This window comes from Osmerus mordax, chromosome 23 (genome assembly GCF_038355195.1).
Source record: "Osmerus mordax isolate fOsmMor3 chromosome 23, fOsmMor3.pri, whole genome shotgun sequence".
Classification (NCBI taxonomy): Eukaryota; Metazoa; Chordata; class Actinopteri; order Osmeriformes; family Osmeridae; genus Osmerus; species Osmerus mordax.
The window spans coordinates 8,371,419-8,384,656 of NC_090072.1; the positions used below are offsets into that span (position 1 = coordinate 8,371,419).

Below are 13,238 nucleotides of genomic sequence, written 5' to 3' on the forward strand. Positions count from 1 at the left end.
ATGAACAGGCAATATCTCCTATTGTGGTTGGACGCTGCCCCGTCGGCTGATATGAAGAAGCAGCATGAGGATGGCCAGGAGGAGGACAGCAGTCAGACCATCCAGAATCAGGACCAGTGGAAACATACTCAAAGTTGAGAATGGCTGGCTCTGTTCCTGGAACTAACCTTGGCACCCTGGAGGAGGTGTCAGAAACAAGGACGCAGTCCAAACTACATTCCATTATGGCCTGTGCCTCCCACTCCCTCCATGACATATGGAAAGCGGAGTGCCTTCAGCGATAGACTGATCGCCCCACCGTGTCACAAGCAGCACTATTGGAAGTTTCTTCCTGCCTGCAGCCTCACACTAAGTCTGCTTGAAGGGCACCGCTCACCATTCACACTGTTTACGCTCATTAGCTATCCGTCTGTCTGTAATGGCTGTAATTCCAGCCTAGGAGGTAAGACTGGGAGTCAGGTGGCTGAGCGGTTAGGGAAGCGGGCTAGTAATCTGAAGGTTGCCAGTTCGATTCCCGGCTGTGCAAAATGACGTTGTGTCCTTGGGTGAAGGCACTTCACCCTACTTGCCTTGGGGAGAATGTCCCTGTACTTACTGTAAGTCTGCTAAATGACTAAATGTAAATGTAAGACAGTCAGGAAAAGGATTTGTGCTTTTTATCAAACCATGCAACAGGATGTATTACGTTTTGTGGACTGATTGCATCCTCATTACATACAATACCAACTACATCCTGCTGTGTTATGTTATGCATTGATTGATTTACAAAAATATTTGCCTGTTTTATATATAAAATATTAGAGGAGCAAATCTTTCTCAGGTTTACATTTTCAGTGTATGGTTTGATTTATCTTATATCTATGGATAAATATGTTCATTGTATAGAGAGTGAATTCATCAGAACTGTAACAGTTTTCTGATGGGCTGTGGGACATTTTCCTTCAACATGCTTTGACATTGAAAGGGAGGAGTTTTTGACATGGGGGATGTAAAATTTGCTTCTTTGCCGCTCTCAGACAGTCTTGTACTGTGTTATACCGTGTTGTTTTTTTGCTAAGGGATTTTTGCGATGCCAACCCTATTTCTTGTGTTGTTTGTGTCCGTTAAAGCAGGTGAGAACAAGGAATGAATTATATAAATATTTCATTATGGTTTAGCAGTAAACCTCAATAGAGTACTGTAAGTAATTTACTGCAGTAAGTTTTTCATATACATACACCATAATTTGGGGTATAAGCTTTTATTTGTCATACGTGCATATTCAGATTTCATTAATAGTTATATTAATTAATTATAATATTAATGAATTGTAATAAAATGAATTATGTTTTTTTTCCATTTTTTTCCAGTGATGACACTTGCTAGTATTATTCACTCTGATACTCTGAAGACCTTTACTTCTGGACAAACAGTTGATTTGGAGTGCGTCATCACCGAGGAACTGAACTACTACCACTGGTTCAAGTTGACCCCTGGACAAGCTCCTGTGTGCATGGTGTCTTTCTACGTCAACTCTGAAGAGCCTACACTCATGGGGGAGTTCAAAAACAACCCCAGGTACACGTTCAGGAAGATAGGAAGCAGGTTGACTATGGCCATCTCTAAAGCTGGGATGCAGGAACGTATTACTGTGCTGTTCGAAATTATGATGAAATCACCTTCGGCAGTGGAGTATATCTGATGCATGAGGGTAAGTACAATGAGATCCATTTAAATATCCCAACTTGGTTTGGGATATTATCATGTAAGGATAGTAACTGTCCTTACTGTGTAATGGTGTTTAAGAGAACTTCTATAAACTGATCAATGATGGACATACTAGGACCATACTTAACCAATAGTGCTTGAGTCAATCCATCCAGAGACAGTGTATGCAGAGGAGAATTAAACATCTTCTGAACTAATTCAAATTTTCATACATTTATGTTAGGGCTCCTGCTTTAAAGCTATTTAGATTTTAATGAATTTGTTTTTAGTGTCCAACAGCAGGTCCGTTGTCCAGGAGCCAATGTCTGAATCAGTCCAACCAGGAGATTCTGTAACTCTGAACTGCACAATACACACTGAGACCTGTGCAGGAGAACACAGTGTCTATTGGTTCAGACATGGCTCAGGAGAATCCCATCCAGGCATCCTTTACACCCATGGAGGCAGGAGTGATCAGTGTGAGAAGAGCTCTGAGGCTGGGTCTCCTACACAGAGCTGTGTCTACAACCTCCCCAAGAGGAACCTCAGCCTCTCTGATGCTGGGACTTACTACTGTGCTGTGGCCTCATGTGGGGAGATACTGTTTGGAGAGGGAACCAAGCTGAATGTTAAATTAGTTGATGAAGACCAGATGAGATTCCTGGTCCTTCTCTCCATCATGAGAACCGGAGTTCTACTGTGCTGCCTGATCATCTTTGTCACTCTCTATTTCAAGAAGAAATAGTTCCGATTTTTGAATGTATTTGGCTTTAAGATGTGTATGCCGTATGATGTTAGATATATGGTTAGATGAATGGTCAAAGGGCTTTACTAAAGTTAAATGCATACTTTCTTTCACAAATAATGTTAGAAACTGATGAAATGTTTCCTCTTTTCAGTAGTTCTCTTCTACTTTTGATTGTTAGAGAGCATTCCAATGGATTAGCATGAATCCCAAGCATAGCAAAAGTATGTTAGTCTTGTAGGTAGACAAGTCTTAGCTGCCGTCTAAAAACCCCATCTGAGGAGACAGCAGAGGGCCAGAACAGTAATAATTTCACTGATCTAACACACAGTGAAGGATCAAAGATGATGCAATCGACTGAGGACTTCATGTCCAAAATGTCTCAAGGCGATTAATGACGGATGTTTCTTTTAATGATAAGTTTCTCAGGGATTGTAAGAATGATGTCATTATGTTTACAATATTGGATTTTACACACATTCTTTTTTTACACATGCCCGGGGAGGTACTACAGGTGAACAGGAACAAAAAAAATCCTGTTCTTCTATCAGAATGAAACTTTACCACATGAATATACCCCAAAATATAAGATATTTTTGTATTGTGACTTTTAGTTCCCCAATAAATTATGCAAATGACGTGTTTTCTCATTAAATATGCGCTAATTTGCATACAATGTAGAACACGGCAACTACATCATAGATGAAGTCAGAACTTTTTGGTTTGTTTTAATGGGATCAATAACTAATTGGTTAGAATTGTTTAGAGGCTTTTGTCAAAATAATGTATTTTCAGTTAATTATGTTGAAATGCACTTGACAAGTGCTAAAACACAAAGTTTTCGCCTCTTTTTCTGTATATAATACCACATAAAATGAGATTGACAAAATATATTTAAAAATCCCTCTGAACATGTCTAGATATTCCAAATACAAAGCAGTATTTCTCTCTATCACTCTGTGCCCCCCCCCCCCTCACTGCCATGACAAAAAAGTAAATAGCAATATATGATTTGGCTAGCCATATGCTTGAGAGAATAAGTTTTCCAACAATATACAATTCTGTTATTTCTTAACTTGCTGAGACAAATAACAATAAAAGATGGTAACAGACCATGATTTAAGGTTTTGTTTACTTGGCGAAGGTTGTATAAAATCATAAAAATAAATTTAAAAAAAGTGTTTTTGGCAATAATTGTGGCATTTTATGAAAGTTTACTGGTTATAGAGCCAACATATCAAAAAATATCCAAATGGACAAACTGAACAATTACATCTTTATGTGTGCTAAAGTATAATTCTTAGCAACATTGATGACAAGCTCAAAATAAAAGTTAAATTACATGTTACGTTCTGATTTTTACCTCCAGCACACAAACACACAAGTCAAAAGTCGAAGGAACAGTGTGGTTTTAACTCAGCGAGGGTCATGGCAAGAGAACTGCATCCTCAACAGGAAGGAAGCAAACAAAGTACTGTTCTCAGCTGAAAATGATTCTTGGTTAAGAGTCACCAGCCTTCAGCCATTTACCCACCCACAGTCATAACTAATTGTTTCCAATGTTTAGGACCAATAAATCAAGTACATTTTTTACAAATATACCAATGGTTGACCTCGCAGGTACATTCTTATTGCACCAATGCAAACATACAGGATTGTGATGTGGGAGAACATTGAATGTCTAATATACATTTTGAGAATTTTGTTTACGGAATGCATCACAGTAACTAGAGAGGGTACAATTTCTGGGGAAATTGTAGGGTGTGCTTGCTTGCGTCGGTTGCACAGGGGTCCGTTTTTGGATGACATTTTTACAACTGATATTTCTCTTTTATATTTTATATAAAAATGCATACTTATTATTCATAAAGATTACATAGATTTAAAAGCATTTTTTTGCTGCTCATTTACAACTGAAAATACGAGTGAAGTGTAGAATGAAATAGATATCTTCTCATTTCCCCTGCAAGAGGCAGCCTCATCGTTGAATCAAAACGAATAAATTTGGCAGACCGGTGGAAAAATTGACCTAATCTCTATGACTTAAAAGTCCGTAAAAGTTTTTCCCTTCTCGTGATATTTTAAGGCATTTAGCCTACTCATATTGCATTCATTCATGAATAAAGAACCCCCTTTGAAGATTATTCTACGACGTTACCGGCAGTAGAAGATGGAATCGCGATTCAGACAGTCCCATCTGCTAACTGAAAATATGCCCCCCAAAACGTAAATAAGATTGACATTTATTTAGTGGAAAATCGCTCATTCATAAAAAGCTCACTGGTAGCGATCATTGTCAGTAACAACGCAAAATGCGATATAGCCCTGTGTGGAGAAGCTGCCCCGGTAAATTGTACTACTACGGTACAGTAGTAGACTACTGCTGTGTTCGTCTTGGTAGTGATTGCGTTGGTTGAATTGGATTTAACGTTCCGTAGTACGGTTTAGGCTGAAATTAATTATTTTCATGAACAGATTGGCAACGTTTAGGCTGTGGCAATGAAGTTCAGGTTAGTAGTTAGATAGACTTTTGATTAAGTAAGGGGAGTGCCGAACATGTTCTGTCGCCGTTTGACTTCCTACAGCTGTGTAGATGTTTTTGTAGTGTCTCGCGTAGGCTACAGCATTGCAGTGAGCAACACTGGTTTGAAACCACAGGTAATGATAATTTCACCCACAAATCGTTTACTTGTAATGTAATGTCATAATAAATCCTACAACGAAAATGTATTTGTGAGGAATGTTTATTTTAAAGATTGAAAACAGATGCATCATAGACCACTGTAGTATGTGTTGCCCGGGCAACAGAGGCTAATGTCATGATGCTAATGCTTCAGTGAAATAGTAGACTACCGTTTCCAAAAGTAGATGTGGGCCTACTTCCTTAATAATATCAGCTAATATTGTACATTACATTTCATAATTGTGTTTCACATCACAAAGTAAAATGAGTAAATAGTTATCACCCTGGCCTCTTTGCTTGTGGCGTTCCGGCAGCTGCCTTGCAGTAAAGCTATAGTTAGCCTAGCTATCCCCCAAGTTAACAGATGTGAAACGAATGTTCTGCTACAGGTAGTCACGCGTGTTTTCGTGACGTTAGTGACGTAGTGACGTTAGTAACGTCAGTGACTGTGGCTAGCAAATTAGCCACCGTTAGCTTCACTTTTCACCACAAAAACGCAATTTCTACTTAAACCATGCAACGGAACGTAAATAAAAATACAACCAACGCAATCGCTACCAAGACGAACCTTTTGACACCGCCGTTGTGTATGTAGTCCAAATATTGACTGATCCTTAGGGGGGCGAAAATAAATAATAAATAAATAAATATATATGTGAGAGAACAAAGGTTGTGCTCTTGCCGAAGGCTTGAGCACACCCAATAAATATATATGTGAGAGAACAAAGGTTGTGCTCTCGCCGAAGGCTTGAGCACACCCAATTATATTCTCAAGGGTTGGCTAGACATAGTCAAGCCAGCTCAATATGTTCTCACTCAACATTGAGATCCTCCTTCCTGTGACCCTCTCACCAGCAAATGATGAGCTGGGTATAAGGACAGCTATGTCAGATACCAAACATTCTGTCCTTATAAGGGGATTTTTTTGCATCTTACTAAGAGCGACTGGACATTCTACAAAGATGTGGTCTTGACAAGACCTGACATTGTCAGCTGATGTTATTTATTGGTAAATAAAGTGAGGGTCAAAAGGTGCCTTTTAGCAAATATTGCGAGGAAAATTTCATCTACATTTACAACGTTTAAGCAGAGTTGTTGATAACTTAAAATGTCCTAACCAGACCTTTCGACTGGAGTTTTTAGCTATGTGATTTACATTTAACGGTAGAGGGCCATAGACAGTGAAGGTACAACTCACTAACTGAAACATACAGCAGAGGTTATTCGCTGCTCAATTAAATGTCAATTTTAAGAAACCTGCTACTCCATGTTGTCATCTTGTGGCAGCGTACACCACTTGAGTTTCCAGATCCATCTTTCTTGTTCTTTGTCCCTTCTTTCTCTTGGAGGTAAACTTCAAAGGTGCGTAAATCAGTTCTTCAGAATCTTGGACCTGCACACACAAAAACCATGAGAGAAAAGTTGCTCCTACAGCTTCTAAGACATTTGTATAAGGATGTGTTCATATGTTTACCTGTTCATCTTGTTGTTGTTGAGAGATAGAACCTGGGATAGGAACGTGAAAAGGAAATTATTCAATGTAAAGTTTGATGACATTTTCTTATCAAATTTGCATCTAAATATAATGTCTATCATGTCATACTATACTAGTCTATTTGAGCCGGCAGATTCACAGTGTTGTCAGTTATCATAATTTCATGAAGACTGTGCCAAAGCCATGGGTCGTTCTTTGCACCTGTGCTGTGTGCATCTCTGCCTCGGCTGATATGAAGAAGCAGCATGAGGATGACCAGGAGGAAGACAGCAGTCACACCACCCAGGATCAGGACCAGTGGAAACATACTCATAGTTCCATCTTCTAGGAAAATATAATGCATTTTAGGACAGGGAAATAGAACCTTATTTGCTGTCAAAGCACCTACTTAGACAAGTTACTGCACCTGTTACTGTTTATTCAGTGTTGCATGTATACTATATTCAGTACTCAAAAATAGTCTTTAGTCCAAAAATGAACATAAGATTTCATCAGTTTAAGCGTTCCGGTGGCTATACTGACAGATACATGAGAGACCATGGTAAACGTACTGTCTGAGCATAACTTTGTACCATGGTTATCGGCGTCCTCGGAAACTGTAGGAGGATCAAAAATGAAAACATTCAGTTTTTTTGACATTTAAACTGTCTGGCCTCATCCACTGATTACAAACGATATCTACTGTTAAACTGTTTTCATATCAAAAGTTATTATTTAACATTTTACAAGATAATGTTAGCTGTGTCAGAATATAATTTATAGATTACCTTTGATTTCGAGGAATGTCAAATTGGTGAAACTTATGTAAAGATCCATCCTTCCACAGAAATACAAGCCAGAGTCAGAGAAATCCACCTCTCTGATTGTGAGAAAAATTAAAGTGTTGTTGTACCTCATATCTAAGCGCCAATCTTGAAATCCATTATGATACTTGACATTATCTGGGCTAGAGCTGTACGTGGAAGCGATACACAAGGGCTTGGATCGGTTTACTTGTTTGAACCAGGCTATGTGTCCCGGTTCCTCGTTGCTGTTGACGCATTGGAGGGTGACATTCTCCCCAGGACGTGCCACCATTGAGGGGACCATTGTGTAACCCAACTCAACAGTGGTCCAACCTACAGAAGGTGAAAAGCAATTGTAAAATAGATAATGATTAACTGAAAATATAATAAAGTTAAACTTTTAGTTACCAACCTTTAAAATACTTACACAACCAGTGCACTAGAAGAGCTGGGAATGGTGTGTGTTTCATCCTGGGTGATGATCTACTCAGGCAGCATACGGTATGAAAGCAGTAAGTCCTTCTAAAGACATGAAAGGGACTGTTCATCATGGTGGTGACATGAGACAATGCAACAGGAGAGCACAGATTAATTTTTTTTCTCTTAAACCACATTACCATTTCCCCTGTGTTTTAAGTGTTGCTCTAAAGTGTTATTGATTTCCCTCAACTTTCACTTACATATTTTACACTTGATATTTATTTTAGTACTACTAGTATTGTATTATATAGTAATGATACCTTGCATCAGACCTCCTCACCATTGGTTACCTGCTCTTCAGCTTATTTTTCTGCAAGCCAGCCACTTAATGGGACTCTTAGCTGAACTCTGGACAGTCCTGAACTCTGGACAGTTAGACTAAGGCCCCATACATTCATATCATCATACTACAATGCCAGGACACTGTGTGTGTGTGTGGCTCAACAGGGCATTGCATAAAGTCGACAACTGGCAGGTGTATGGTTCAGGATCCAAGGTTGTGTAGTAAAGCACTTGGAGTTATGTGGACAAAAAAAATATATATATATTTGATATAAAATGTACAGATTGTACAGACAAGGCAGGCCATTGCTCTTTAGGGGTCCCCGTCCAATGTTTCATGATAGCCGTAATCCGTTCTCAATGTTAACTTGAAAGTCAGGGAGTCAGGTGGCTGAGCAGTTAGGGAAGCGGGCTAGTAATCTGAAGGTTGCCAGTTTGATTCCCGGCCGTGCCAAATGACGTTGTGTCCTTGGGCAAGGCACTTCACCCTACTTGCCTCGGGGGAGAATGTCCCTGTACTTACTGTAAGTCACTCTGGATAAGAGCGTCTGCTAATGACTAAATGTCAATGAAGGAAAATGAATAGGAGTTGGTAAGTGGATCAGATAATGATGATTATCTTAAAGGCAGGATCAGTAAGTTTTGTTTACTTAACAATTTCTCTCCCTTCAAAGCCACTCCCCTACGAGAATGTAGAGGGGTTAACCGATAGGAGAATCGTTCATTTTTCACGTGACTGTTGCATAGAGCCAACAGATGCATTGATTTCCATTTGCAACAAAACTTTGTGGTTTGCAACAGTGGGCATATTCCGGAAGTTATCTATCAAAAAATACTACCCAAATAAAACTTCACTGAATGAGATTCAGAGAACTTAGTCAGTAAAATGATTCAAACCTTTCATCACTTCCCATGTATTCACTTCATCCGTCACTTAATGGAGTTTTAAATCATTGAGGTTTGGGAGGAGAAAACCACAATTCCCATCTGCCACCTCGTCTATGCTCTTTATTTCAGTCGCACACTTGATCCTAATCCCTGTTATGCAATGACAGTTAATTGACTGGCTGAGAAACTATGCAATACTAGTGGGAAGTTGGTGTATGTATACTTCTGCAGAGAGGTTGCAAATAAAAATCCCCCCTGCTCATGGCTTTGGATCATTCAACAATAGTTGGCCAGTAGTGGGCATACTTTCTTGACATTACTGATACATGATGAACAGACAGACTATGAAGGAAAATGTTTTGTAAGAGTTAAGTCTTTGAAGTTCAGTTTTCATTTAACAATTAGCTTTTTCCACCAAAATTTAGATTCTGAAATATCAACACTACCAATATTAAAGTCAAAAGTAGGAAATAGACCTGTAAGTTACATTTTCATACTAAGGGGCACCTTAATTTACGCTTACCAGCCATCCAGACAATTGTAGTAACAAAGACATGTCACCCCCCCCAAACCTCAATTTAAGTCGCTTAAAAAACACACAGATCTAGCAATTAGATGGCCTGGTTAGTTGGTATGTCAGCACTGAGTTGGTATGTCAGCACTGAGTTGTTATGTCAGCACTGAGTTGATCCTGTTCAGTTCTGTTATTTTTGAGAATACACCTGACAGTTGAGAGCCACACTCAGACCTCAAGGATACTCTGTCCATCTTCTGTCTGAATCTAGGTTAGTTCAAGTCACCACAACAGTCAGTCTCTTCCTATCTTTCTATCTGTGGTTCACTCTACTCACTGTTTTTGATAACAAGTATTACACTATTATTACCCGAAAATGTTTTGAATGAGCTCAAATTTATTTTTTTCTTTACCCTAATATGTGAGCTGATTGCTTTAATTGTTTGAACTGAATGATTATTTAATCTCTTAATTTCTCTCAAAGAGGGAGATGATGCCAGAAAGGAAATGTCAGCACATATTTTGTGGTTTGCTTACGGACCAATCACAAATAACCCCATTTTATGAAGTGCTGCTTGCATGGGTAAACTATTTTACTCAAGACAAAGCTTTAGAACAATATGAAGTGTCGGAGAGACCTTTCACTGTTGATGACATTACTTCTAGTAGACATGAGTAAGTTTTCCAGTAAGATTTTTACCTTCACTGTTGGATGATTTTTACATCTCTGCATGAAAACATCCAATTTCCGCTTCATTTTTTGTATGTGTTTGCAGACATGTAAATTAACGACCGTATGGATGGGGGTGTATTAAAATAAATAAAAACAATGTTTTTCTCTCTGTCCTAGTTTTCATGCAAGAAGTGACACAGTCTATACTGCAGGACAATGGTGTCAAGTCTGTCAATGTTGGAGACACGGTAACTCTGCATTGCTTCTACCAAGGTGTTATGGCAATGCACTTTTCTTGGTACCGGCAAACCCTAGGAGATAAACCCCAGCTGGTATCTACAATGTATAAGTATGAACCAAAAGCCAGACTGCACAATGAGTTTGAGTACAATCCTCGCTTCTCTGTGCAATGTGGTGAAGGAACAAATCACCTGACTATCTCAGACGTTCAACCTTCAGATACAGCTATGTATTTCTGTGGAAGCGCACACTCCAATGTTGTAGTATTTGTTGACGACGTCTTTCTCAATGTAAAAGGTACAGGTTAGTATTGAAATAGTATAGAATCAGTAGTAAGAAAATTTTTCTGATCTTTTGAGCAAATTTGAACCTCATCCAATCTCACTATTTGTGATTTTTGCTGGAATGATTATCTGGATATCAAATTGATTAAATCATTGATATCTATACTTCTTCACAGGGTCCGACAGTATAACTATTGTCCAGCAACCAGTGTCTGAGTCAGTGCAGCCAGGAGACTCTGTAACTCTGAACTGCAGAATACACACTGAGACCTGTACAGGAGAACACAGTGTCTATTGGTTCAGACAGGGCTCAGGAGAATCCCGTCCAGGAATCCTTTACACCCATGGAGGCAGGAGTGATCAGTGTGAGAAGAGCCCTGAGGCTGGGTCTCCTGCACAGAGCTGTGTCTACAACCTCCCCAAGAGGAACCTCAGCCTCCTTGATGCTGGGACTTACTACTGTGCTTTGGCCTCATGTGGGGAGATACTGTTTGGAAATGGGACCATGCTGGATGTTATACCACTTAGTAGAGACCAGATAACAATCCTTGTCTTTCTCTCCATCATGAGAACTGCAGTTGTCCTCTGCACTTTGATCATCTTTTTTGTCATCTATGTTGCAAGAAAATAACTGAACCCAAGTTCTTCTGTAAATGTACTGTAAGCAACCTGTAACAAGCCCTTGGATATGAAGAGAAGTGCCCTTGCACTTGAATATTTATGTAAAATGATTTATTACTCTAATTAAATTCAGACTATTTTATTACAGAATTAAACAATAATGTATTAAGTAACTTGCTGCCAACCAAGCTGAATAAAGTCTGTTTGAGTGCTACACAAATTTGGAACGTTTATCTGGAATTGAATGTTTATTTCTTATTGACAAAATCAAGTTTAGTAACAAAAAGCTACTGTAGTTATCTAATGAAAATATCACATTAAACCCTCACAAATAATACAAAATTGGATTGTCTTTCCCCAAAGCAATGTGACACGTCACACAATGCTCAGTTATTAAGTAGGTAAGGAGCAGGGTACATGGTGATGAAGAAAGTGTTTTGTCCGTCTCTTCATAAACGGAGTGACTAAGTTCAGTTAAGTTCTGGATTTTAATACATATTTATCAATCTGCAGATTGGGAGAGAAAACCAGTCTTCTGACCATAAATGACAACACAACACCAAGCTTAGGTCTCAACCAGGTCTCTCTCCGCTCCAAAAGCCGGAGGACCATCTTTTATAGGGCACAGGAATGTAAACATAGATAGTGACAGTCAGGCAGGAATGACGTTACAACAGTCTCAGAGAAAAAGATTCACTGCTCCCAACACATGACAACTCTCACACTAGAGAGTTCATAGTTGGAGCTCTCCTTGTAGTCATGACAAGGACCGTTTAGCCAGTACTTTCTCCTGACCCCGAACATCTATTAACCTGACACATAGACACAATATACTGTTATTAATAGCAAGCTTACATGATAAACGTACTAACTAGTATCCAATGACTAGTTCTATGGATTAGTGATTAATGTAAGCACACAGGAAATCCCAATTTCTTCCACAATGGCTCTTGGACACAGAGAGGTGAGGCTTTAAGGAAATCCACACATCAAAAAAGGTACTTATAACAACAGGCAGGTGTAGCACACTATAATAAATGAAGCTTCAGGCATGCATATTTGATTGGTTTTGTTTAATTATTTGATCAGTTTTTTTTCCACAGAAATTATTCATCACATTTTTCCTGTGCGACACACAACTCCCCCTTTTTTCTCTTGTCTCTTCACATACACTCTCCCCTTCTACTATAACTCTCTACTGTCAAGTTTCTTGCTCGACAACGTACTACAAGCCCTAATAAAATGAACAACGAGAACAAAATAATAAAAATAAATGAACAACTGTATGGGGTACTGCAAATGTAACTTTTCAAACAACAAGTCTCAGAACACAGGCTCAGAATCCAGGGACATTCAAAAGTTCCCAAAATGAATACAGCATCCCAAAACGACAGGTTAAATCAGGGTCAAAAAACAAGTGTGGCGGGGTGGACTGACTACGCCACTCTCACAGATGGGGTGAGAGACCCTTAGTTGGAAATACTATAACTACGACTTGTGTCCCGTCCAATCAAATGAACTGTACAGAGACTGTGGTATCAAAAATATAAAAAGTTTTATTTTATACACAATAATAAAATCCATTAGGTATTTAATGGTACATTATAAAATAAAACTCACGGCAAACCAAAGCACATGGGGTAGCACAACAAACCACTCCATAAATCAAAATGTGGGAAAAACAGTGGCAGGCACTAAACACCTGTAGTAGAAGATACATGTATTAGTAATACAATAGCAGCAGTATTTACAAATTAATAATTTACGATCAAAACATACCGACTGCTATTGCGTTAGACCCCGCAACTCACTTGATCACCGTCAATATCCCACTGACCTTGGAACTGATGCCTAAAGCATTA

The 13,238-nt window shown here is 38.9% G+C and overlaps 2 protein-coding genes and 1 pseudogene across 2 annotated transcripts; 2 read left to right on the forward strand and 1 right to left on the reverse strand.

The window, feature by feature from the left end:
• On the forward strand, nucleotides 1-2,511 carry LOC136967390 (uncharacterized; annotated as a pseudogene).
• Nucleotides 2,512-6,098: 3,587 nt separating this feature from the next.
• On the reverse strand, nucleotides 6,099-7,932 carry LOC136967859 (uncharacterized). The gene is made up of 6 exons (XM_067261822.1): nucleotides 7,822-7,932; nucleotides 7,377-7,727; nucleotides 7,161-7,205; nucleotides 6,811-6,933; nucleotides 6,589-6,620; nucleotides 6,099-6,507 (listed from the first exon to the last, which is right to left on the reverse strand). The coding sequence occupies exons 1-6, from the start codon at nucleotides 7,862-7,864 to the stop codon at nucleotides 6,388-6,390; spliced, it is 714 nt and encodes a 237-aa protein (XP_067117923.1). The 5' UTR covers nucleotides 7,865-7,932; the 3' UTR covers nucleotides 6,099-6,387.
• Nucleotides 7,933-10,179: 2,247 nt separating this feature from the next.
• Nucleotides 10,180-11,518, forward strand: LOC136967534 (uncharacterized). The gene is made up of 3 exons (XM_067261357.1): nucleotides 10,180-10,233; nucleotides 10,409-10,774; nucleotides 10,932-11,518. Exons 1-3 carry the CDS (start codon nucleotides 10,209-10,211, stop codon nucleotides 11,384-11,386), a joined length of 846 nt encoding a protein of 281 aa, XP_067117458.1. The 5' UTR covers nucleotides 10,180-10,208; the 3' UTR covers nucleotides 11,387-11,518.
• Nucleotides 11,519-13,238: the final 1,720 nt, after the last annotated feature.